This window comes from Sander lucioperca, chromosome 15 (genome assembly GCF_008315115.2).
Source record: "Sander lucioperca isolate FBNREF2018 chromosome 15, SLUC_FBN_1.2, whole genome shotgun sequence".
Lineage (NCBI taxonomy): Eukaryota > Metazoa > Chordata > Actinopteri > Perciformes > Percidae > Sander > Sander lucioperca.
The window spans coordinates 17,570,714-17,596,854 of NC_050187.1; the positions used below are offsets into that span (position 1 = coordinate 17,570,714).

General features: G+C 39.1%; 1 protein-coding gene and 2 long non-coding RNA genes across 16 annotated transcripts in view; 1 reads left to right on the top strand and 2 right to left on the bottom strand.

Moving 5' to 3' along the window:
- adgrb3 (adhesion G protein-coupled receptor B3) overlaps window positions 1-20,180 on the bottom strand; it is a 119,059-nt gene extending 98,879 nt beyond the window's left edge. For 5 of the 14 annotated variants that reach the window (XM_035992091.1, XM_031303199.2, XM_031303192.2 and 2 more), the window contains exons 1-2: window positions 19,669-20,172; window positions 17,179-17,947 (exon numbers count right to left, since the gene is read on the bottom strand). In XM_035992091.1, the coding sequence (XP_035847984.1) occupies window positions 17,179-17,932 (754 nt within the window). In that variant the 5' untranslated portion in view covers window positions 17,933-17,947; window positions 19,669-20,172. Of the gene's footprint in view, window positions 1-17,178; window positions 17,948-19,668 lie in introns of those variants that run through there. The other 9 variants (XM_035992093.1, XM_035992090.1, XM_035992092.1 and 6 more) reach the window with 6 other exon arrangements.
- A 257-nt stretch (window positions 20,181-20,437) lies between these two features.
- Window positions 20,438-21,207, top strand: LOC118493196. The gene is made up of 2 exons (XR_004895177.1): window positions 20,438-20,821; window positions 20,902-21,207. It is a non-coding gene; the product is annotated as an uncharacterized LOC118493196 (long non-coding RNA).
- Window positions 21,208-21,552: 345 nt separating this feature from the next.
- On the bottom strand, window positions 21,553-23,187 carry LOC116052509. Its single transcript, XR_004105599.2, has 2 exons — window positions 22,725-23,187; window positions 21,553-22,000 (listed from the first exon to the last, which is right to left on the bottom strand). It is a non-coding gene; the product is annotated as an uncharacterized LOC116052509 (long non-coding RNA).
- Between the last annotated feature and the right edge of the window lie 2,954 nt (window positions 23,188-26,141).

Below are 26,141 nucleotides of genomic sequence, written 5' to 3' on the forward strand. Positions count from 1 at the left end.
GGAGTGGGCTTCTCTGTTTACTTTTCGGCGCAGTACTACTAACCGGAGCAAAGTAAAATTCCACCGCTGCTGAGAAACTAGTCAAGGGTAGTTTTATTTCTAACATTATTCTATCAATACAGACATTCACTTCGATATTCTGGCGTTATAATTTATTTGCCTCAGGTGTACTGTGGAGTGGGTAAGACTGTTTTCAGTGGCAGGCTAGCAGATACTGTTGACTTGCGTTAGCCTAGCACCAGCGAACTCTGCAACTGGAAGGACTGGATGAAAAGTGTTGAAAACTGTCTCCACTGATATATAACACACTAGCTAACTTGGAAATGAGGTCCTATGTCCAAAATTCTGAACCACCCCTTTAAATCCACTGTGCTTAAATAATTATGCAGTCAAACTCTCAACAACTATGATGGTTGGACATCCACCTGGATTTAGTCCACACTCTTCTCATTGAAGACAAATATACAATTGATAAATTATTAGATATGAGCCATGATAGAGTAGCATGAACGCATGAAGGATTTGAGAGCAACAAAATAACCATTTTTTTTATTCTAAGTAAAAAACAAATGAAGCAATTATAATATTAATTGAGAATAATTATAAACAAACTAAAGTGCTTTTTATTACTGTTTTGAATTTATTTATTTTTCACTGTACAAATGTAACTTTATGTTAAATGTCTGTCACTGTTGCACGTTTATCCCAGAGATCCTGGCACGCAATAGAAGCCACATATACTGTACGTTTCGATATGCACTGCAGTTATATTTCAATTTTAAAGCAAGTATATAGCACAAAAAGACACAATTGTAATGTACTTATGAGTCATCTTAAAATAGAAGTGCAAGAAATGTTTATTAATAGTGACAGAAACCAAATGCTGCTCAGAGGCGGGATAAGGATCACAGGGCGATTATTTTCCACATTATCACTTCAGTTCCATTTGCTCTATATTCATTAGCGTGATATAATACATGCACACACACACAGACACTAACACACACACACACACGCACACACAGCAGCTGTGTACATGACCTCTTTTCATAGATGTACGTTTCAAACATACCTAATCAAAGGATTGTAAAACTGCTTTGCACATAGAAATGGCTTATTAATGATTCTTTTGGAAACAAAGGTGTCTTTGAATGCACCAAATCAAAGACCCAAGTGAACACAGAATTTATAGGCAGCCATATTTGATTTACATCATACTGAGAGTGGCAGAAACTACATTGAAGACAGCAAAAACTGTGGAAATAGAAGATAATCTAAGATAGTATTTGATGAAGAATGTATACCAAAATTATGCTTTGATTTTGTCAAATGGAGGCCAGATTAACCATTAACCATTAACAAATTAAAGATCACAAAAAGAGATGTCAAATCCAGATAATTCATATAATGAACTTTCTTAAATTATATAACTACAGTAGGTCTGTAGCATACTAGTTATGACTACTTGTAGCTAACAGTTAATAAAACATAATGATAGATACAATACAATAATGAGTCTATGAAGTATGACATGCAGTGGAATGTTTCTTATATTAAATATAAATGTGATAAAGATGATAGTTAATGTACCATTAATTATTTATCCCTTCAAATGCCTTATTTGCATTTGTTCATTTTCAACCTACATGGATTTTAATTTTGAATTATACTGGGATTTGACTAAGGATAATATTGTTTAATGCCATGCATTCCATTGTAGTTTACATAATATAAATTACTTTTGCAGAACATTTGCTATTACATATGTCAGCTTTGTTAGGCATCTTACATATTATTCAAATAACCAGTCAGTGCAAAAGCATGGATACTAAGGCCACAGCAGGGCTTCACTTACCAGTAATGAATATTTTGCCAAAACACTGAGATAAACGTCTCCATCATCATAGGGAGGAACGCTGCTACTGACTCACAATGCTTGGTGGACCTCTTGCATAATCCAATCATAGGTTGATATATATATATATATATATATATATATATATATATATATATATAAGACTGCATAACAGATGGACAGTCAGCCATTGGAGCTTTAGTCCAGAGTGTTACAGACAGGGCAAGACCAAGTCCAGGTAATTTCTTTATTTACGTTTAGGTGATCTTTCCCAGTGAGTGATGTGCTTTCCTCACAACTTCATCTGCATATTTGCTTTTATTTTTCAAATATACGATTATAGAATTACCAACCATCGATGTCAGAGGATAAAAAAAAATCCCAAACTCCCTTACTGGACGCTCTACTAAAACAGAGCAGGTCTAGGAAGTCTAGACTAGCTGTGGTGATGCAGTATTGATTCAGTAATCCAAAGCTATCTCCCAAGTGCTTCTGATTTATCTGTCACATTTCATTATGGCTACTGTGCTCTGACGCTCTTTCTTTTGAATACAATACTGCAGAAAGCATCTCACCATCTGATGTGTCTTCTGTATTGGCTGAATGGATAGGACTCTCTGTAGCAGACTTTCACTCATTTGGTGGAGTGTGATTTGCTCATTTTACTGTGTTTAGAGCTCTTGCACTGATGCTGCCATTGAGAATTCAAGGACAATTGGTAGTGAATGAACAATTAACAATTAAGGGAAGAGCATGTTTATAATTAGGGCTGTCAAAATAACGCGTTAATTTTGATTAATTAATCTGAGAAAAAATAACGCGTTAAAAAAATAACGCAGATCAATCCATTCCATATTGATGTTTGACCCGGAGCCGTTCTAGCCACCATTCGACTGTAAAATGAAGGAGGGAGACGAGAATGTGCTGCCTGGATCATTAATTAGAACAAAAACTTGTAAAAATCTTCTTCCTGCCAACCCTGGCTACCGAAATCTGGTGCCACTGATATGTCTGCGCTTCTCTCTGATGCTCTGAAACAGACGATACACAAACACCACTACACATGACGCTAGTTAACACTATACTCGACAGCAGCTAACGTTAGCCTACCGCTAGCTAGTTAACGCTACACTCGACAGCAGCTAACGTTAGCCTACCGCTAGCTAGTAGCTGGATTAAAAACGGTTAAAATGCTGACAGCTAACGCTAAACGGTGTAAAGTTTGACTGTGTTTTACTGTAGACACCGGTATGTAACAATCTGCAGCTGCCGTCGGGAAAACAACATAGACGGTGCGTTCAATGAAACTGGTAAACTACAGCCTCGTGATGCATTTGAAGTTATTGTAAATGTCCTTTTCCCATCTGATGGTTGTTTTTGTCGTTCAACAGCAATTTACTAGTGAAATAAGTTATTGTTATTGTTATACATTATTATTAAATCATTTAATTTTGACCATATGGCCTTAGCAATAAACAAGCCGTTCTTTAATGTCACCAACTGTTGTTTAGTACCCTTTTTTTCTTGTCTTTTTTTACTTTCTTAAAAAGTATCAGTTCAGGCACCGTTAATTAATTAATTTCGATTAATTAATCACAGAATATGTAATTAATTAGATTAAATTTTTTAATCGATTGACAGCCCTATTTATAATATAAAAATAACCAAATAAAGCAATTACATTCTCTACGATATATGGCAGAACTAGTGGTTTCTTCATTTGTGTACTTTGCAGGTTGCTGCTTAATTAATGATGGAAAACAAAGAGACTGTCCTCTCGGGGGAAATGACAGAATAGGTCTTTTGTTCAGGCAGGTGAAAATGAGCTATGTTTAGTGAGACTTTCTCATAACAGAGCAAAGCATGTTGGTTTCCCTTAACAATAATAGCAATTCTTTTAACCAAGTAGTTTTTCTTGCCAAAACTTAAACTGTTATTCTTAGCAATGCTAGCAGCATAGCTCTATGGATAGCAACGTCAAAGTCTGTTGATTGGTCGGTCCACCACTTTTTGACCGGAATATCTCAAACACTATTTGATGTATTGCCATTGAATTTGGTACAGACAATTATGGTCCCTAGGGACTGTTCAGTTTTTATTTAAGGGGCTACCGGAGGAGTTTTGGGATCTTTAGTCAAAATAGACTTGACCCTCCCTTCGCCAGCAATACATTTTTCTATGACCCTCCAAAATGATTGGGAAAAGAGGCATGACCCTCCCCAACAATGTATTGATGCCTTCTGTACTGGTTTGTGCTTGGCAAAGATGTACAGATAGCCACTGTTTTTTTACAATCATGACATACATGACTTAACCTCTGCTTTCTCATCTTACACATCACACTCCACCAAGATGGTGGCCATTTCAGTAGATTTACTCACTATAAGTCAAAAATGAACTGCAGTTTTATTTGACAGTCAGTGTGTTCAATGAGTTTACAACACCTCAGCGGTTCTTCAGAGCTCATTAACAACTGTAAAAACGGATAACAGAAGACGGTTCTTGAGTGACAGATGTGTGCCTGTGTTTGGAAAATTAAATCTGGTCAGGATAAACAATATGTATGTACTAATTCTCTTGTGTTTTAAAGTCTGGATATTTTCGGCCTATAAAATCATTTTATTTCATCATATACTGCTGTAATCTGGTAGTCGTGGCATCATGATGATACCAGCGCGGATCCCACCATGGCAGCTGCCTTTAGGCGCTCTGGGTAGGTCTGTGTTAGTTGTGTGAAACCGGTGTATGCAAACACGGGGTGCTGTCCCAACGTGGATAATGGGTATATAGGAGCATGATACATGCCGGTAATTGAAGCGAGACCTGGATGCGGGAGATTTAGGACACCCGGTTTGTGGATTATTCCTTGAAGTTGTGCGGCCCGCGGAGATGGGGTGTCCGCGCGACGGCAGGATAACGGGCTGCCTGCTGGGCTGTCGCTGCTCAGACCAGGGGAGAGGTCTCGGCTCACACGTTTGGTCTCATCAGCAAGCAGGGTGTCTATTCGGAAGTTTTTCGATTTCTCCATGACGGCATCACTCAGGAGGACTGCAGAGTCTCAAAAAGACAAACGTGTTTTGCTTGGCGGGTGCACACCTGTGCCGTGCGACAGCAGAGCCTCCTTCACTCACAAACTCATATGTTCTCCTTATCTTTTCATAAAAGGCTCAGGCTGGAAGGATCAGCACAAATTATACGTTTATGTTACCTCACTCGACAGGGTCTGGAGTGAAACAGGGTCAGAACCATCTGCTAGCGATGGGGGGCCAAGACTGAGACCTACATGGAAAAATATGCACCAAACAAGCCACTTTGAAATTTTGCTGTTTTCATGAATACAAAGTTGGGTGACCCTCCCCCTAGACTAAAAAACGTTGGGTGACCCTCCCCTCAACAAAGACTAAAAAGACATGACCCTCCCCTATTTTCCTCCGGTGGTCCATTCCATAAATACCGAACAGTCCCCCTAGTGAATTAATCCTACTGACTGTGATTAGATTGCCATTTTTGGTTCTGAGTGAAATATCTGATAAATTATTGGAATTATGAATTGTTAAATTTGCTACCAATATTAAATGTCCCTATAGGATAGATTGAAATAACTTTTGTGATCCCCTGACTTTTCATCTAGCACCATTATCAGGTGAAAATATCAATTTTCCTAATAATTTTGGTATCAACATTCCCATTAACCTGAGCTATGCTTTATGTTAAGTAATAATTAAATGAATCAAATTAGAGCATGCTACCAGGCTAAACTAAGATGGTAGCCTGCTAAATATTACCTGCTAGAAATGGCAATAGGTGTAAAACGAGCCCTGGGTATCCTGCTCTGCCTTTGAGAAAATGAAAGCTCAGATGGGCCGATCTGGAATCTCCTTCTTATGACCTCATAAGGGGGAAGGTTACCTACCCTTTCTCTGCTTTGCCCGCCCAGAGAATTTGGCCCGCCCATGAGAAAGAGAGAGACATCATGGCTTGCAAACAAGCAAAGTGGCAGTTGGTCAAGGCCACACCCCACCCTCCACCTTGCCCCCCCCCTCTCTCCTCCTCAATAGCATTTAAAGCTACAGACACAGAAATGGCACATACCAATGAAAGCTCATTGTGGGACTGGCTCTAGTGGCTGTAATTCTGCACTAAGGCTGAAAGAGACTTCAGATACAGTATTAGGGGACCACTAAGGCCTATATAAAAGCATCCAAAAAGCAGCATGTCATAGGACCTTTAAGTACAGTATAGTAAGGCTGTGGACTCCCATGACCACCATGAGCACAATACTCCCTTAAACTTAACTAACTTGAGTATTTTTAGTTGCCTACACATGACCAAACCTTAACAAAAGGGATGGGGGTGTCATGGTATTCGTAAGTACTGACAATGGTCTCCACAGATGTGGTAGTATGCATTTACAGCAATAGCAAAAACAGTGACCACAAGCTATCCCTCAAAGAGAATTTCCAGACTGCTAGAAAATCACATTTGTGTTTTCAATCCAATTTCAATCTAACTGTCCACACTGTTATTTATGTGTGATTGATTAGGAATTGTATGTTCAGGCATTGTTAACCCATCTGCGCTGGTTGCTAAGGCCTTAGTAGTGTGTGTTAAGTGGAAGACCAGAGTCAGACCAGCATGCAGCAGGCCAGATGGGACTCGAGATAAACCGGCTCTCTCCATGCCATAGCAATATCTAGTTGAGGTGCAGAACCCTGCCACCACACCAGACAACATCAGTGACAGATGAGTTTAAGATGTGCAGCAGCGTTGGCAGGCTAACCATGCTCTGAATGTGACATCAGTGTTGGGGGTTGGTTGTGGTGTAAAGGACAGTTCAAAATCTGACTTAAACAGGCACAACTGTGACACACAGAGTATCCAGAAATTCTACTCAACTCTGATTTCAAACAAAGCCATTAATGTGGTTTAAATTTAATTTGTAAATTAAGTTCTCATGTGTTTAGACTTGATAAAATAGTGTGACTCCTATATGGATATGACAAATATCTATGAGCAGAGTGAACGGCATCCATCCTCCCATTTTCTTGAACTGCATATCCTGTTTGGGGTCATGAAATGAATAACAGCACAATACAAATGGAAGTCGCAATTAGAAATTGCCAAACCTGTCCTCATTATCGCATGTAACACTGTATCATATCTGTCTGTGCTATGAAGGACAGAGAGCTGTAGAAAAGCTGACAATCTGGCATAAGAATATGTTACATAACACTTCTAACAGTGAGAGGAGCAGAATACCCAAAATGCACCATGGAAACTGTTGGGTATGATGTATTCAGATTTGTGTGTTGGCTTTGGATTCGTCTGTGAACAATGCATGGGGCTGTATTGTAAGAGCAAAAAAACTTCAATTATATTCAATTATATTGAAGTTTAACCGTTATTATGTACTTTATTTTCTAGTTACGCTTTACAATATGCAGTGGTGAAAGGAAACACATTTACTCAAGTACAAATTTGAAGTACTTGTACTTTACTTGAGTATATCAATTTATGCAACTTTATATTTCTACTTCACTGCATCTCAGAAGTAAATATTGTACTTTTTACTCCACTATGATTATCCGACAGCTTTAGTAACTTAATTAGATTATAATTTTTCATACCCTTCCTGTCCAGTGAAAACCATGTATTTCCAAATTTGATGATTTTGAATGTGCCCTTTTTTTTGGATAAACTAATGGATGAACTGTTCCTTCAGGGGTTGAGAAAAATCAAATTCTACTTCTTAAGATAAACTATGTAACCCCCCCTTGGATTAACTGGAAATTCATCACAAAACGACATGTGTGGTTCTCACAGGACAGCAATCCTACAAATTTATGATCTTATAGAATATGATGCATCACTGTTGATTAAATTGCCGAACAGTATATAAAGGAGTTCAAATTAGCACTCGCCTTAAACATCTACAGCAGTAAAATGCAACATAGACGGTAATACTAAACTAACCTTGGCTTAAAATCCACGTATATGATTTTTTAAATCCTCAGTAATGTAGTCTTTTTGCTCTGTTCTCTTTTCTGGGAGGCGCTACAGTTTCCTAGAGGAATCAACAAGAAGAAACCCTGCCCATTGTAATCTGACTAATCGGTCAGGATTCCCTTATTTTCAGCGTCAGGAGAACGATTGTTTAAGAGTTGTTAAGTTTTAAATCGTACAATCTGAGATTAAAAAACAATGTGTGAATTATTGAGTGGTATTCACCTCTAGCTCATGCCATTGACTGTAAAACTGCATTACAGACTAAATGCTTAATTGTCAGCACTTACTGTTACTACGTGTTATGTTATATTTAGCAATCTACTATGTAGCTGCTATGGTATTAGTTCTTGATTAATGTTATAATGAAAAATCAAGTTTTGATTTCTAAATTATTTCTGCATTAGAAACCATAGACTGTTAATAGTAATGGACAAAGCATCCGGTTCGGCGAAGTGCTGCAAATGTGTGTTAAGTGCGTTAAACCTGCATTCTATCTGAATTCCAGCAGGGGGCAACACTTGCGGTTGCAAAATAGAGTCCTGCGTCCGACAGAGCCGTGACCGAACGCGCCCCGATGCATTAAGAAATTTATGTCCGAGCCCGACCCAAGCCCGACACAGTTAAAATCTCATTTTTTTCTCATACTAATGACACATGTAGGCTACGTTTTTGTGTGGAAAGCCCACTTTTATTAAGCAACTGTAGGAAGGCATTCGGAAATGTCAACAGATGAGTGCATCAGCGCACACAGGGGGAACAAGCGCATGTTAATAAATGTTCTTTCCTGCTTGCTTCGTTTCCGACCGTGATCAGAAAACCAGGGGAGACTCGTTACCTCCAGGGCCGACGTTATAAAATGAATGACGTCGGGGTTAAAATCCCGTTTCTGGTGAGCAAATTAATGAACTTGGCTTTCAGTCTGGGTTTTATTTCGGACACCGCACACACTGTGTACAAAACTTAAACTTAAACTTATTCCACCAACTCTGCTCCGGTTGCATACAACACGTCTGCTTTCTCTATCACTCTTCTGCCCACTTAGGCCTACCACACACACAAACACACCCACACGCACTGAGCTCTCTTAAAGGAGCCGCAGCACCATTTTACAACAAATGCCTTATCGTGCTGATGTGACCGAGCCCGACCTGAACACGACCATAATTTCTAAATATCTGTCCGAACCCGGCCCGGGTCGAGACAGGTATCCATGCCTTAGAGCAAAAGGAGGTTGGTTTCTGTAGAAGTCTATGAGAAAGTGATCCACTTCTCACTTGATTTATTACCTCAGTAAACATTTTCATAATGAGTTTATGGTCTCAATCGCTAGTTTTACGTCTTCTGCAATACTTAATGATGTACATGTTTTGAATTATGGTCTCATTGATTTTAAAATCGGCGATAATACAGGGGGTGTTTTAGGGCGTGGCTGTGATGTGATTGCCAGTGAAAGTGTGTAACGTAACGTTGAGTGTAAGCAGCGTTGCCAAGCTCCTCCCTCACTCCTCCCTCACTCCTCCCTCACTCCTCCCTCTCGTCTAAAATCGTCACATCCGCAACCAGGATGGCTGCGCCCGTAATGGCAAACTCGACGACTCATAGCAGATCTCCACAAACCAATGGAGATCAAACCAAATGCTCTGTCCATTAATATTAACAGTCTATGTTAGAAACATAACATTTTAAGTCCCCAGTGAATGTGTAGACTACATGTTATTGTTACGCAACACTGATTATGTAAGTGTGTATTCTGCCTTAAATCATAGTATACCATGTAAGTTTGAAGGCACTATCCATTACACCTACACAAAGACACTTGCCATACTCTGCAGAGGGGCTATCCGTGAGAGTAGCTACAGAAGTCCCTTGAGAAAAAAATGGACTTTACCACAGACATTGTATTTGAGTGACAGACCCATTAACTAGGTTTTGTGGGTGGATGTTAATGCAAATGCCTCTCCTCTGTGGGCTGAAATAGCCATCCAATGACAGGCCAAAACGAACTGGGTTGAAATACAGGAATATGCAACAGAGACGCTGAACACAGTGCATAATTTACATTAACATCTCTGGAAACGAACAACTAGGGCTTGATGAAAAATTTACCACATTAAGCCAGCCAACACAAGAGTTAGAATATAATCCTTTTTTTAGCCTATTTAAAAAATGACAAGAAATGTTCAAGACATCTGACAGTGTTCATCCACCCTTAACGCTTCAAAGACTTGCCCTCGCTTCAGAACTGTAAAGCAAAGCTGTAACAGACTCGTGAATGTTGTTCATGTTTTCTTAGAAGGATGAATGGCGCGGTTTCTGAGGCCCACTCTGAAGGGTTTTGCTTTCTAAATGAATTTGTCAGATGAGAATCACTATTGTAGTTGACCAATTTAGTTTTTACAATGAGGTGAATTGCTCCTTTCTGCTGTGAAGCAAAGATACCAAACTTTCATTTCACACTCAGTTCTAGTTCGATAAAATGGAAAGAAGTTCATGGTGTTCACGTTCATTAGGTGTTCACAACATTTTCCTTTTTTGTGGCAGGGATTTCAGATATGATGGTTACTACTGAATTATGCTAATGATGGCAGTGAACAAATCTAATTTGTATAATAAGAAGATGAGACACTTTTCATCATCTACATAGCCTCATTACTTGTCATGTTTGCATTCATATAGAAATCTTTTTGAAGTCAAAGGAAACAAGAGCACAATGGTGACTGTTCCTTTGATTTAGGTTTGATAAGGTCCACTTATCTTTTACTCATAAATTGCAAAATAGAGACTGGATGCTATGATGTCACAGCATCCAGAAGCAAGACATGCAATTACAAATTGAAATGTTTCATGATAAGTATGCACTGCTGTTGTTCTGATGAACCAGCACCGTAGCACACTATGGATCCTTTAACAAAGAACAGCATCAGCTTTAGCCGTGCAGACACTACGGGGAAATAGATGCAGCACCAGTGTGCTACACAATGAATAAGTTCTCTGCTGTGGGAATACAAAAAGGTCTTTAACATAAAGAGCTTTAAGACCTTTTCATTGCAAATTATTATTTATTAGGCATAACATTCTTTTGCTTTGCCAAAATCTCACAAGACCACATTATGTGTAAATATCATATTTTTAAAACAAAATTATGCAAATAGGTATAAGCATAAGGCCAGTAAATAAAGCAGATAAGATTCTGACTTACTATTTATCTTTACTTCATTTATAATGCATAACAGTGTATCAAACCAGCCTCAGTTAAACACTTTCACCGTCTACAACGCAGTGGTGGTTTAGATTTGTTGCTTTGTGTTATTTTTATTTAATGGGTAAAGCTGAAAGAGTTGAATAAGAGCTTGAGTGCTAAACAGGCGAATCTGTGGCATTTCAAGAGGAATTTATGAGTAGTTGTAGGATCTGGTGCAGCACACAAATCTACCGCTGTTTGGAATTTATAACAAGAAACATGCATGCAGGTGGAATATGCACCCTAATAAATCAGACATGTACGTTTTCTCATTGCTTATGCAGGATTTAACTGGTGACGCGCTACAGTTTCGACGACAAGAGGTGTGGCTGCCTCACATCAAAGAATTAGATACATTACGGAACCCATTACTCTGATTACGATTCCTGCTGTAATATGACATTATTATGGGAAACAACTGCTACTCACACATTTTATTACAATTGTATTTATTGTAAGCCGTAAAGTTAAAAAGGTGGACTTGTCACCTCCATGACATTGAAAAAGTGATGGAGATGGGCTCTCTGTTGATGCACTAATTCAAGAAATGTAGGTTTGAGCCTTTCTGGGCAATTTACAGGGACTTTGCTCTGATATGTAAGTGTCAGTATCAAACTGTAACTAAGTGCATTCACTCTAGCACTGTTCTCAAGTGTACATTTGTAGTACTTGTACTTTACTTATATTTCCAAACAGTATAGCTTTAACCTAAATTACTTAAGGTAAACTAAAAGTGCATACTTTTAATATGTAAGCCAAAATAAGAAAACCTTGATTCTAAAGATTCCAACAATTCCAGCTGTCCTTAACATATTATGCAGGTTAACTGAGAAATAAGAATAAATACTGTAACTTTGAGATGAGACTCCCATTTAAATGTATAAAACTGATGTTGATTCAGGTGTTGCTTAACTGTGATTGGTGCACAGAAATACATGACATCACTTTTTTCTGACTGAGCCCTGTGGAATAACCAAAACTAATTGAAATTTGGCAGATAGGCTAATTGTATTATTCATGTTGGACCCTATCTCTTATTGTAAAAGGCTATTTAGGCAAATAGGTTTTTAAGGCATTTAATAAAGCAATTATCAGAAGGTGGTAGTTGGTATTATGCATAACTGTACAAGCACAAATTTAAACTTGCCATGCTAAAAAAAAACATGCCTAGCCTCATGTGTTGGATTCCATACTATATTGTACCATAAATGTGTAATGGTTGAAAAACTGAGACTTTTGTGGTTCCAAAGAGTCTATTTGCATCCACGTGTGAGTGTTTTAAGCAGAACTTTACATAAGGCAACAGTTTTTGTGGTTTTATATCACTGTATAAAATGACCTGGGAGTCATCTCAGAGCCTCATGATTTTTTATACCCAGAAACAGCGACTTCGGCCATTTAAAGAATATACAGTTTATATATGTACATTTTTGAGCCTTGCACAGAAAAGAACTGCTCACTCACAGTCACTCCCAGACTCCATTATCTTTTCCTAAAAATTACAGTCTTGCAGATTGTGGTGTAATGTTTGACCTAATTTTACCAGTATAATGTATATGTTTTACAAAACTAACTGGAATCGACCTAAAGCTATGTAATTGATTACAGCATAAAACATAATCGTTCCTCACTCTGCAATGTCCTTTTTTTTTAAGGCAAAATTGAATACAGTTAATGGAAAAAGACAATGGCTGGCACTCAAAGCTAATTCTCAGGGTCCTACAGTCTATCACACTTTTTTGCCTTCACCTTGTCATTTCTTAGCATTCTTTAGCTTTTCCATCTCAAGGCAGCTGCCTCAGGAGGTTGAATTCAAAAGAATGAACAAAGAAGACAGCTACAAAAACAGGGAGAAAATACTGTACCTAAAAATCCAAGAGCAGAACATAAGTATACTATTTGCAGTAGGCTAAAATATGGAATAATTTAGCCTAGGATTTTAGGGAGAATTGGAACATGGGATATTCAAGGTATTAAGTATAGTTATAGACAAATGATGCATGTCTAAGATTAAACAGATTCTGTTCTGTTGAGCTGAGCTCTATCCTTCACTGAATTGGAACTAAAATGGCCTCCAAGTGTACTGAACAATGGGGGTGAGCATAATGCAGTGTGACTACTGAGTGACTTGACTGAGATCCAAAGTGAATAAAAGGCCTCACTATTTGAGGCAGCTAGGCTGAGCTGCTGCAGTGCTCAGGACTTTGGCGGGTGACAGTGCATTAGAACGCTTCACACACATTTCATTTGCCAATAAAATCCTATTGCCATTCTCCACATGGCACACGCTCTGTGTCGTCAGAAACCGCAAGGATCAAATAAGCAACTGCACAAATAAGTGTTTGCATTTAGTCTTAAAGTGGATATTATATTAAAACCTTTGATATTTGCAGTAATGACATGTTAAATTCCTTTACCACGTTGTCAGTTTAGCGGTGGTTGACTTAAACCACCCCTGTTAAACAAACCAAAAAAAAATTTGATACAATGTATACATATTGCATTTCCCAAGTGGAAAACAGAGGATCTGGACTCAAATCTGTGATGTCACAGTCATTCCTGACCTACTTCTTGTACTAACAATGAATTTAGAGGCCCGTTTTGTGGACTCATAAAATATTTATTTGAATATTTTACATACATATGAGCTTTAGTTCTTTGTAGCGTAATTGGGTTTGAAACAAATTATGAACTCTTATCTCCAGAAAGCAACTTGCTGTCACTGTCACATTTATCATCTATTCCCCTATAAGTCAATGACAACACGGAAATGGAAGTGGGGGCAGAGATGGGCACAGTTACATAAATGGCAATATCTGACAGAATCCCAATAATGTTTGGATGAAAAAATGATTGCCCTTTTCAATTTTAAAAGAAAAGTAGGCTTTTCAGTGACAATATTTTAGAGAACTGAAAGGTGTACTTGACAGTTGTCATATAATAGTGAGGAATCTGGACATTGGCGTGGTTGTTAGAGGCTTCATTAACAGTGTACACCTTCGAGGACACGTGACAAAGTGCATTCCTCTCAAACAATGACACTCCTTGACCCTGATCCTTAAAAACTAGCAAGTTCCAACCAAAAGAAACAAAGACTAAGACACTTTTCCTAAGCTAAGGGCAGGCTAGTAAGCTGAGCCACAAAACAGGACAATGGTTTCATGATGTTGTTTATTTCCTGGAGCCAAGTGCAATTTGTGGATGATTTGAACGGTGCATTGTGAATTTGAGGATTGCTCGCATACATGTAAACACAGGCATCTGCACATGATTGAACAGGGAAATGGCAGATAGCTGGGTGAGAACTCTTAAATGTTTGGTTGCTGTTTCTATCTACTGACTGAATGCCTCTTTAGGCACTTTCAATCTCCATCTTTTCAAAATAAATGCACCAGGGAAATTTAAATGTGTAACAGTATAGAGAATCTGCAAAACAAAATTCTACCTAGCTTTTTCTTCTAGCTGTTTAAAAAAAGAATTCTATACTCCAAAATTTAGATTCACACTAGCTGGAGCCTATCCTATCTTATCGTATCCGAGCATTCATTGGATTAAAAGCAAGAAAACACCCAGGACAAGTCACCAGGGCATCACAGAGCTAACACAGACAGCCATTCATTCACCTTTGGGCAGCACAGAGTCATCAGCCCACTTGACTTGCATGTGTGGGATGTGGGAGGAAACCCACACCAATGTAGAACACAAAAGGGAAAAAAATAGACTCAGAATTAAATCTGTCTTTCTGTGAGTGCAACTGTGCTGCCTCCTTTTACAACTTTTAGTCATGGAAGTGGAGAATGTGATAAAAATAAAACTGCATAAATGAGTCATCCGAGTAGTACATCTGTTTAGGCTTTTATTGTGTCGCTGTGGTTTTCAGAATGTCACAATATCAAGGAATGGTGTCTGTCCTTTGTCTGCATAATCACCTTAAATAGTTAGGAGCTTTAACCTTTAAAATGTTATCCTCACTCTGTGAAACACTGGAGGGGCATTTCAGTGGCACGGCTGGAGTATACAACCTCCAGCCCTGCTTTACTTTGATGTGCTCTGAAGCCATCCCCTTCCTGGAACTGATAAGATCAAAGACAAGCAATTTTATCAAATAGAGCCCTTACTGTTTGTAATGCTTTATTCTTCATCAGGAACACCCACTCTGTCACCATGATGCTACAGGAGACACAGTGCTCTTTTAAACCCAGTGGTGATCTCCCCGTTATCCAGATGAAAACGGATTTATTCAAACCTCCCATCAACTGACCCTATAAATAGAAGCTAGTGGAAAATCTTCTGAGAGAGAGGGAAAAAAATAAGCTGTGCTCTTAAGCCGTTATTAACATGCTGATAGAAAAAATGTCAAATGTTATTTTGGAGCAGAGAATTTTCTGTGGAAATAAGCACAATGCTTACTAGTAAATTGTAATTTAAACATGAGATTCACTAAAAGATAAAATTATCCAACGAAAACACACAGCTGAGTCATACTTTTTGATATAACTGCACATGCTACTTGACTGCAGGGTGAGTTGTAATGGTAGTCTGAATCAGAAACTTTGCATTATTGCTTAAGGGCTCTAGTGAAAGGGTGGATGAACGATACTCCAAGTGATTTTATCATCCGACTTGATGGAGGCAAGCCACTCAAATTTGGAAGAGGAACTCTCATAAAAGCATTACAAATACCTTAGGCGTAGTAGTATCTAGGTATAATACTTCCCGTATGAATGTGTTTCAAAAACATGCCTAAAAATGTGATGTTGCAGTCAGCAGGAGTCAACCGAACAGCTACTGCAATCGATGTTCACCTGTTCTTTTTGATTAGAAAACTGCCACCTGTTCTCCGGCGTGCTATTATAGCAACTGTTTTTGCCACAAAGGACATAGCTCCATAACATTCCTGCTATCATTATTCCCCCCAGCCCCCCCACCCAAATGTAAAGGTTGACTCATTATTTTTGGTTCAGTGTGCCATGATGAATGCCCCTCCTTTATGTTTCACGGTAAACGCACCTCACCTCTGAAGTATGCAGCATATTCCTCTGGGGTTTTTTCTATTCTATCTTTATCTGTTTAAATGCAAGCAGCTATGTGTCAAGAAGGGCTCCTTTTGTAATTCTAAGGGCTACACAAGTGTGTTAACTACAAAACCTCCCCCCTGCTACCCAGTGACACTAATGAACAAAATCATTATGTCGTTATCATAACCATTTACTATCAAATGTTCATTCAGCTTTCTACATGTGAATGTGTATGGATGATGTGTGCTGCACTTGTGCACATGTTTGAATTAAAACTGTTGAAAATGTCATTTTCTTCTGTAAGTTCTTGACTAGATGTAAATTATTGCTCAATTCCAACATAAAGTGAAAACCTGTTTCATTGCTCTATGGCAACACTGGACAAGTAGCATCCCTATGTAATGAAGCAGCTTTGAAAATACCACTCTTTTATTCAATATGTTTAATTATTAGTTGCTAAAGATTTGACTAAGCACAGAACTCTTAAATCTTATCCACACATTTTTAAATGTTGCATTGCATGAGCAATGTGATCCAATCTAATGCTGCTGAATCCGTCGTGACATGTCAAAATGTCAATAAAAACCGAAGGATGCGTCCATATCGGCCACTGTTGGTCTTTGTAAGGATGACAACTGCCGTAAATGTATAACAGAAAAAAAAATTATCTTTGGATTTGCAGCCATTTTAACTCTGTGCTGATGTGTATAAAAACAGCCATTTTAAATTCACAGCAATGATAGTGCATTTTTAATTCAGCCCAACCAATGAAAGACCCCCTGCAGGTGGTATGATTTGTGCTGCTGTGGTCATTACTACACCCAACTCCTCTGGCAGCTTTGTTCTTGAAGTTGACACATTTCTGAGCCAACCGCAGTCTCTATATCTATGTGTGCTCTTTGTTTCATGGGCCATCACACTTCAAACATGCAATAAGGGCAGAGAAGGGAGTGATTGACGTGCACATTTGACATGATTACTATCTTATCTATGCATACAGTAGTTCATTAAGTCTATATCTTTTTCAGCATTAAGGAGGAAAATGACAGGATACTCACCTTCTTTAGGAGGTCGTTTCACTTCTGCACTCAGATTGCAGACCTGCCCAGCTTGTAGTTGGGGTGACAAGCAACCCTCCGTTTGTGGATTTAAAGGTAAAACCACGTTGTTGAGCATGAGCATGCTCTCTGATTCTCCATCGCCTAAATGCTGAGGACATGTGCATTTTGTGTACACGATCCCACATGTCTCCACTGTCCCTTTCTCTAACTTCAGGCAGTTTTCCAGCCATGTACAAAGCACTTGACACCCAAACTGGCTAGGGCTCGCCTTATTTAACACCAAAAACTCCACAATAGACTTCTCCTCCTCATCCAGCTTTTGTGGTGTCAATCCGTTATAATCATAAGGGAAAACTCTCCGTAGTTGAACAAAATTCTTGTCATACAGCAAAAATACATAAATATTCTTCGAATCGCACAGGTACACTATAGACTCGTTGACTTTCAGCAACTCATTGATCTTTTCGTGTGAGTAATGATCAAACTGATAAGCAAGCAAAGAATATTCAGAGCAGCTCAAGTCTCGCTTGTATAGCTTCAGGTAGATGCTGTATTTGGTAGGGTCTGGGTTCTCCAGCGTCCATGTACAGTTTGTATAGTTCTTAGGAAACATTTCAGTCACCGAATATGATCCATAAATGACCCCCTTGACCAGAGTGGAACACCAATAATCTTGGGCACCAGTTAATCCAAACATAACCAGAAGATAGGTGGAAAATATATAAATCAACAGGTTTCGAACAGCCTTCATCCTATGTCATTTGGCCTGCAAGGAGAGATGGACAGAGTTACACAAAGGGATTTTAAAGCAGAGGACAAGCACATCAATCACACTTGATAGAAATATTTTCTCAAGTCTGATGGATGAGCTTCACATAATTTCCAATCACGTCCTATACCATGAAAGTAGGGAGGAAATAAATAAAAAACACGTTAACCTCAGCAACGTCTTTTGCATCTCCATCCATCCTTCCTCATTACTATACTTTGTGCAAACATTGCCACCTTGTGGTTGCTTCGGGAATTAATTATTTATTTTTATTTTATTTTTTTATGGGGTGAAATAATGTGAGTCATTTAGACATTATTAATTGGGTCGTATTTGGTATAGCACAATCCCTGGAGATATTCAGATATAGCTGTTTAGAATATCTGACATCAAAAAACAGTGAGTCAGTGCAGTCCTAAAGAGCTGTGGGATGCAACTGCTCATTTTACGCAGTAACCAGGATCTTTTTCAAATCAAGCTGTTTTCTTCGGGATTTAGTCTGTTTCCTCACACGACATTTAGATAATGCGAGGAAGGCAAATTTTATTGACTGAAAATATCTTTCTGCGTCCGCCTGGTCACTGTATGGCTCCTCTCATGAATGCGCGCTTTCGGTCCAGTACACGACCTGCATGTCTCCGAAATTCAGGGCTTGACAATGCAATTTGATAAAGAGCCTGTGTGTGTGTGTGTGTGTGTGTGTGTGTGTGTGTGTGTGTGTGTGTGTGTGTGTGTGTGTGTGTGTGTGCGTGCGTGCGTGTGTGCGTGTGTGTGTGTGTGTGTGTGTGTGTGTGTGAGAGAGAGAGAGAGAAACTGACTGTGTGTGACTGAGTGTGTGTGTGTGTGTGTGTGTGTGTGTGTGTGTGTGTGTGTGTGTGTGTGTGTGTGTGTGTGTGTTTGAGTGCGAGAAAGAAAGAGAATGCAATGCGATGTCCTGATTGCTTTAATCCTACAGGCAATGCAGCTGTGAGCAGTGTCACAGCAGAACGTGCACGTGTGTGTCTCGAACTGTGTGTGTGCGCGCGCGTGTATGTGTGTGTGTGTGTGTGTGTGTGTGTGTGTGTGTGGGCGTTGAAATTCCAAGTAGGTTATAGATACCAGAGTCCACAGAAAAGATACATTTGCACTTAGGGTAAGATATGTCTCTAACTTCTTCCTTTTAAAAAAAAATAAAAATACTAAAACCTGCCCGTCACACCACATCAGGATAATATATGAGTTACATAAGGATTTGTAGCAGCAGTGTTTAGTGAAATCAGCTTTTAGTCGCGATAAATCCATATAATTCCTTAAGATTCACGGCCAAGGCTACACGCAAATCAGTATTTTGGAGATGAGAAATTGGTCGTCAAGAGACGCAGATTTTATTGCCGGGGCTTCTAAGAGCAATTCCGTCTCGAGAGGACATCTGAATATAGAGACACGGGCTACATCTCATGCAGTGTCAGTTCGACTCTCGGTGCGTTAAAGTGATTTTTGCCTCTTAAGAGAGAGATCAGCTCTTAAAAATCAACTGTAAAGCACCCTGGACTAATGTGAGTGAATGAAAGCGCCAAAGCCATCATGTTGAATAGACAGGGCAAATATTTAACAGGGGGAGGCTAAACTTTAAATGAGGGATGACATATAAAAATGAGCTTGTCGGCTGCTTCAGTAGCTCCATGCAATAGTGATAATATGAATGATGATGATGATGATGATAATAAATATAATCTTACCTTACACTGCGGAAGCTATGGCTATTTTTCCAACATACTTGACCACATCCTTTATAAATAAATTCTGCAGTCTTCCAGTGAATCAATGCTCCCCATTCCCGATAATAGAAGTCCGGCGCAACAAGATGGTTCAATGGATGAAAATAAAATGCGTTACACTCCGGTCTGGCCGCTCATATCCCCCCCGTCTTCTTCTTCTTCTTCTGGGTTTTTCCCATCAAAACGGAGCGCAACAACACACGACAGCCACCGAGAAATAGAGAGAGAGACACAGAGAGAAAGAAATTCTTGGAGTGATGAAAAGAAGAGAGGCAATTCTTACAGTATTACCATAAATTAATTCGGCAGACTCCACGTCTCTATTCCCACTGATCTGTTTTCTCCGGCAAGTCGCGCAAACCCCCCCTCTGGAAAAAAAGCTGTTGAAAAAAAGAATCCGTAGTGGGTGGATGTGAGATGTTGGGGACTAGTGAGTTACAACAGAGAGAGAAATAGACGCGCTTTGCTTGGTGCTTGCAGAGCTCCAGGAGCAGGCTGCAATATCACGTCACACACTCAACCGCTAAGATAAAGCACGTACGTACGTTTCTTACTGCCGCTGCGTCTGGCACCACCAATACTTTCTTCCCTGCCCTCCTCCTTCCTTTTTTTTCTCATGTAGCCTATGCCTCCCCTTAATTCGAGTCAAAAGGGTTTCCCCCCTGAACTGGACCCTCTCAGTTGTGCTCAGACAACGCCGCTGCTGCAGCGTTCTCCAAAACAGGAATATTTCGTGGACTTTTATTTTTTTTCTTAGGGGGAATGGGGAGTGCATGAGAATGACATGAGCATAAATACAACCTGCGCACTCTTATCAGCGGGACCGAGAAGCTCGCTGGTGTGTTTGGTAATTTTTCTCTCCTCTCCTGATGGGTGACATCCGCTGTTGTTTTGATTTCTTCACTGGTTGGTGGTGTAGAAGCACGCTGCACGTCTTCCTGTTCGCCGATTTAACGCTGCTGGAAGAACAAATGCTTAAGGGGCAACTTGTGCCCTCTTTGGAAAGTTCCAGGTAGTCTTGCATCTTACAGGTGCAGCTCAAACCTGCAGTTTTTCCCTCCACCTTCTAGACGTGTGCTCTCAGGGGAATGCTTATATGTGTAGCATATTCAAGGTAAGAATACAAATGTGTTCATGACCTTCTTAAAAAATAAAGGCAGCTTCAGCTTCAATGCCTTTTCTTCTTTCAAAAAGATCTGCCCTGACACTGCGATTCAACAATCAACACAGTAAATTAAATCCTATAAGCTCCAGGCTTCAGCAGTTGGTCACTGACAATGCGGCATCAATGGCTCTGCAATAGCCTCCATTGCCTAAGTACATGGGGAGAATGGGACTATAATGGACATGAGGATGAGGAGTCATCTGAATCGCCTGCTGATCACACCGCCTGCCCATTGAAGATGGGGGGGAGGGTTTTAATGGGTGTTGTTTTATCAGGTGCAAATAAAGCATCAGCTTTATAATTACAGGCCTACAATCTTCATCTGCATTAAAATAGAAAAGAGTGTGCCTTCACACATGTAGGTGCTCAGTTAATTTGCATATTTTTAAACATTTGCATATTCACAAGGGAGACATTAGATTGAACTGTGCAGGTATGCAAGCAATAGTTTTTTTCCACTTTCATTTCCTTTTTTTCTTTTTTTGAGGGTTGGGTCAGCTGCTCTAATCATTTTGCTGTGCACAGTTAACTCTCATTAGCCTGGCCGTCTCTTTCAGGCCTTGACTGAATGTGTTCCATCTGAGCAGATGCTGCATGAAGAGCCTATTTGTTTATTTATTTCCAAGAAGTTTCAGTGTGAAGTGTTTGCAAGCCAGCCTTTCCAAAGAATGCTCCAGAACTGAGTATCAGCCACAGCAGTGTATGAGAATCTGAAAGAACTTGTTGATATCCCCAACATCCTGTCCCAAGCAGCGTTTACAACATTGTTAATCTGTTGCCAAACTTATAAAGGAGATTGAAGTAATTCAGCACAGTTGGTTGCCATGGTCTGTGACTGCAGTAGCTTTCTAAATCCAGTCTTCCCCAGGCACCCAGTGAAACATCAGGGGTGACCTCGAGCCAGCCACTCTTTCCAGACTTTGGCGTTTAGGGAGCTTTTGGCTCAGTAAGCTAAGAGGTGGAAGAAATTCATGCAAAGTCTTATTGAACAATGAAAACACAATAAGTATCTCTCCACTGACTCATGGGGTGGCCAATTGCCAAGCTTTAGATAAGCTGCCATCACTCTCTGCTGCAAAGACGTTTCCAGAGTCCAAATGACACCCTGCACGTTTGGTCATTTGGCAACTAGGAGAAAAGAAGACATCCATAAGGAAATGTGGTTCCATTTAGTCAGATTTGAATAAGTAATAATGACATGAGGTCCGGTCGACAGTGGAATGGTGTGCATCATTGTGCAATTACAATGACAATGTGATATCTCATATAAAAGATTAATTCCTTGCCATGGTTTGAAAATGTAAAATTATATAAACATATACATTCATAATTCTGACATATCTTGTCATTGCATTCTGTTAGAGCTTACTAGTTCACACAGCAGATTGGTTATCACTTGCTCGAATCTCTAAAACATTTGTGATATTTCACATCCAATAGCAGTTGTAGAATCTGTCACATTATTCTGTCAAGTCAAGAGTCTGTTTGAGCACATGGACTTTGAATTATTCATGACCTCGCATAAAGAATAGCTCTATTATCACCTGCTCCTGTTGGTGTGACTGAGCCTGCGCTCACACGTGTGTGTGTGTGTGTGTGTGTGTGTGTGTGTGTGTGTGTGTGTATGTGTGTGTGTGTGTGCACTGAATTGTACGTCTGTTTGATATAATGGCTGTTTTACAGCATTCAAGTCCATTACAAAATCTCGTGATAAATATCAGTGTATTGATCATGTGATAAACATCAGTCTGTTGATGTAAACCAACCATTATGAATCACTATAGCATGACTGTTTTAAGAATATATGAACTATCACTCTCATAGAAAAATTATGGGTTTTCTTTGTACCTACCACTGCATACAGGCACACACACACACACACAGGATACATTCTCCAGACACCAGTGAAATGTATTCAGACTTTCAGATCAACTCAGTCACCACGAGGTAGTCCATATGTTACATTTGTCTGACCACAGTGATAGTGCGCTTTTCTCCCTGTAGGAATCTCAGCTGGATGACTTATTGGTAAACCCCAAATGAGCACGTCTGAAAAAAGTTTTTCTTGAAGTGCTGAATTCTGTTGTGTATCCTCCTGTGCTGTTGTGGAATAACTTATTACATCATTTATCATTACAGGAGTTATATATTTCTTTAATGGTCAGATCTGGGAGTGTGTTCTTGTCTCTTTACAACTGCACTGCTACTTTTTCTCCAGCAAATTGCCATTCACAAGCGGTACGTGTGCCTTTCCCTGCTACAGTATATAGTGTTTTCTGTCTGTAATAATGTGTTTTTATTTATGCTGCTCCCTGTCTCCCTTGAAAAACAGATACTTAATCTCAAGGCGACTCTCTTTGTTAAATAAAGGTTAAAAAAAAGTAAAAAAAAAAAAAAAAAAAAAAAAGTATCATTGTAGTTTCAAAGTACCCAAGGACGTTTTTTTGGTTTTGAGTATAATATTTTGACATATATTGGATGGATTGTTGTGAAATTTGGAGCATATATCAATGGTCTCTAGTGAGTGAATCCTAGTAAGAAAAGTGATTCAGACTTTTTCACGTAGCGCCGCCATCAGGTCAAAATTTAGATTTTTCGATACTTTGGTTAATGACCAAATACTTTAAAATCTAATGACATTCCCACCAGCCTCATCTGTACCTTGTGTTTATGGCCAATTAGCAAATGTAGCCTAAACAAGCTACCAGGCTAAACTAAGATAGTGAACATGTTAACATTATCATTGTGTGCATGTCAGCTTGCCTATTTTAGCATTTCGCTCAAAGCACCACTAGGCCTCGGTACGGCCTCACAGAGCAGCTAGCATGGCAGACCATTTCCTGTGAACCTGTAAAGTGTCTCTTTGTCCTACAGTTTCATGTAAAAACAAACAAACAAACAATAATCTCACAGCAGGAACTCTCAGATCTCACTATTTAGAGTAACATGATTCAATACGGAAGCAGTAACCTACCCTGGGACATGAATAGAAGAGCACAATCCCTTTCACTGAAATGGCAATGCCAAAGAAACTTGTGAAAATGTATGTATGTAGGATATCCACAAACACATTTAGTTTGACTCCTTTCACACGCTCACAAACTATTTCTATTACTTACTTACTTACTATTTCATGGATTCACGCTTAAAATAATGTTCTTCATCATGCATCATGTCTACTGGATGTCATTATCAGTATACAGTATACAGGCTTGTGTCCTATGGTTCGATGCAATCATTACACTAATGATGTACCGCTCTATTAACAAATTAAAGTGTGGGCACTTTCCTTGCATCCCTTCAAGGGCTGTTTTCCCATTTTTCTTCATATTTAATTAAAAACTGTTACAGAAATTGCAGAGTGTCGTAGTCATGATGAGGTTAAGTGCTAAGGGCAGTTCTTGCGCTTCTTCTTGTATGGCAATCATAAACACTTCAAGTGAGTGCAAAGGGAAATGTGTGTTAACTGTATGAGCAGGCGTTTGAGATAATCAATGTCTGTCAAAAATATGCATAGTTGAGGCTCTTTGACGACATATTGCACATGCAATCGATGTATCAAAATGACTTCCCATGTGTGGGATATGAGCCTTTTGACTCCTGAGCTCACATGATCCATTGCTAGTCAATACCAATGCATTATTAACCACATTTATTTTTGCTAGCAACTCAATTTGGATTTTAATATAATGAAAGCAACTAATGTTCAGTCTAATACAATGCTGAGGGAAGATAATAATGCTTTTGTTCATTTGATTTTTACTTACCAACATCAGCAACACTCATACCACTTCAAACATTTGCATTTATTGTCATATTGAGTAAGTCATTCTCTCTCCGAGCCCCTCAGGAAAACACAGTGCCATAAAAAAATCATCATTGTGATCCTTTAAACATGCACATCTGGATATTCATGTCATTTGTCAAGGTTTCAAAAGTTCAATTTTTATCAAAATATATGGAACATGTAATAGCCGTGAAACATTAAAATTTAAATAAACATCATTATTTCATAAGTGAAAATGTTTTTCAAATTTTCTTCACAGACTGTACTACCTCATTTGCTGAGACATGCTCTTCCAACTTAAACCCCACTTTAGATTTAAACGTAGAATAACCTTGCTTGATTAATGAGGTGAAATGTATGGTGTACTGACATACTGCACTCTGATAGCCTCCACAGTAAGAGCCAAGTCTTTAAACTTCTCTGCTCAGAGACATTAGGCCAAGGTCTGTCTCATATGGTGTTCCCAGTCTGAATGTAACTGTGCTTCTGACACTGCATCGTCTTTGCAATAATCAGGGAAATCTAAAAGTCAGTTTGTCAACAGTGTAAAAATGCTTTATAGGGGTGATATGATCTCATCTTTTAACAGCAGTGACTGTGCTGCGTTTAACCCTTGCTGCTGCAGGCAGAAGAGCTAAAAGCATTGATGAACCTTGAACTTGACCAAAATTGTTAACATTAATGACACAGATTAATCTATTTAGGAAATGAAAATCAAAGTGATAGAGCTGCTGTACAGGGGTAAATAAACCCAGTGCTTATCTGAGATAGGTTTTATTTGAGGGTGGCTACTCTGTTTGGATGGCTGGGGTTTTAGGACTAGCTCTAACTGTGTGTTTTGTGATTAATAGTTGACAGTCACAAACATTGTGTTTATTGATAACAGTCTACCAACAACAGCGCGTGTAGAGTAAAGATGATGAGGCTTAAAATGAGTCTGGTTGCTCTAACAGTGTGGGTGCTGTCTTTAATTAATCATTCTAGTGTAACTTAAGTATACAGTTGAGCAAGCAGTGATCCACACACAAAGTGTTCAGTATTTGAATAAGCAAATCCTCTAAAGCTAAGATGTAGTGCTCACAAATACAGGGAAAACTGATGTTGTTTTGCTTCAGCGGTTTGATATTTTTCTGGAAGAAGCAGGATGTTTGGATGGAAATAATCACAAATCCTGGTTCTTCCAAAAATAAATACAGTCCAGCCAGCAGGACACAAACATGAAAACTAGGTTTACAGGTGCAAACCAAGCAATGCACCAACTACATTGCTACTTTTAAAATTGCAATTTGGCAGGTTTTATATGATGGGAAGGCTGGAGGAAAAAGGAGGGGTTGAGAAATCTGTAATGCGGTCATTGGCTGTCATTTTTATGGTCACTGGCACTTTTGGGATTTAATGGGATTTGGGCCGTTTTAATCATATTTTTGTCATTCATTGTTGAAACATGTACATCATAATAAGAATGATTGTGAACAAAGTGAA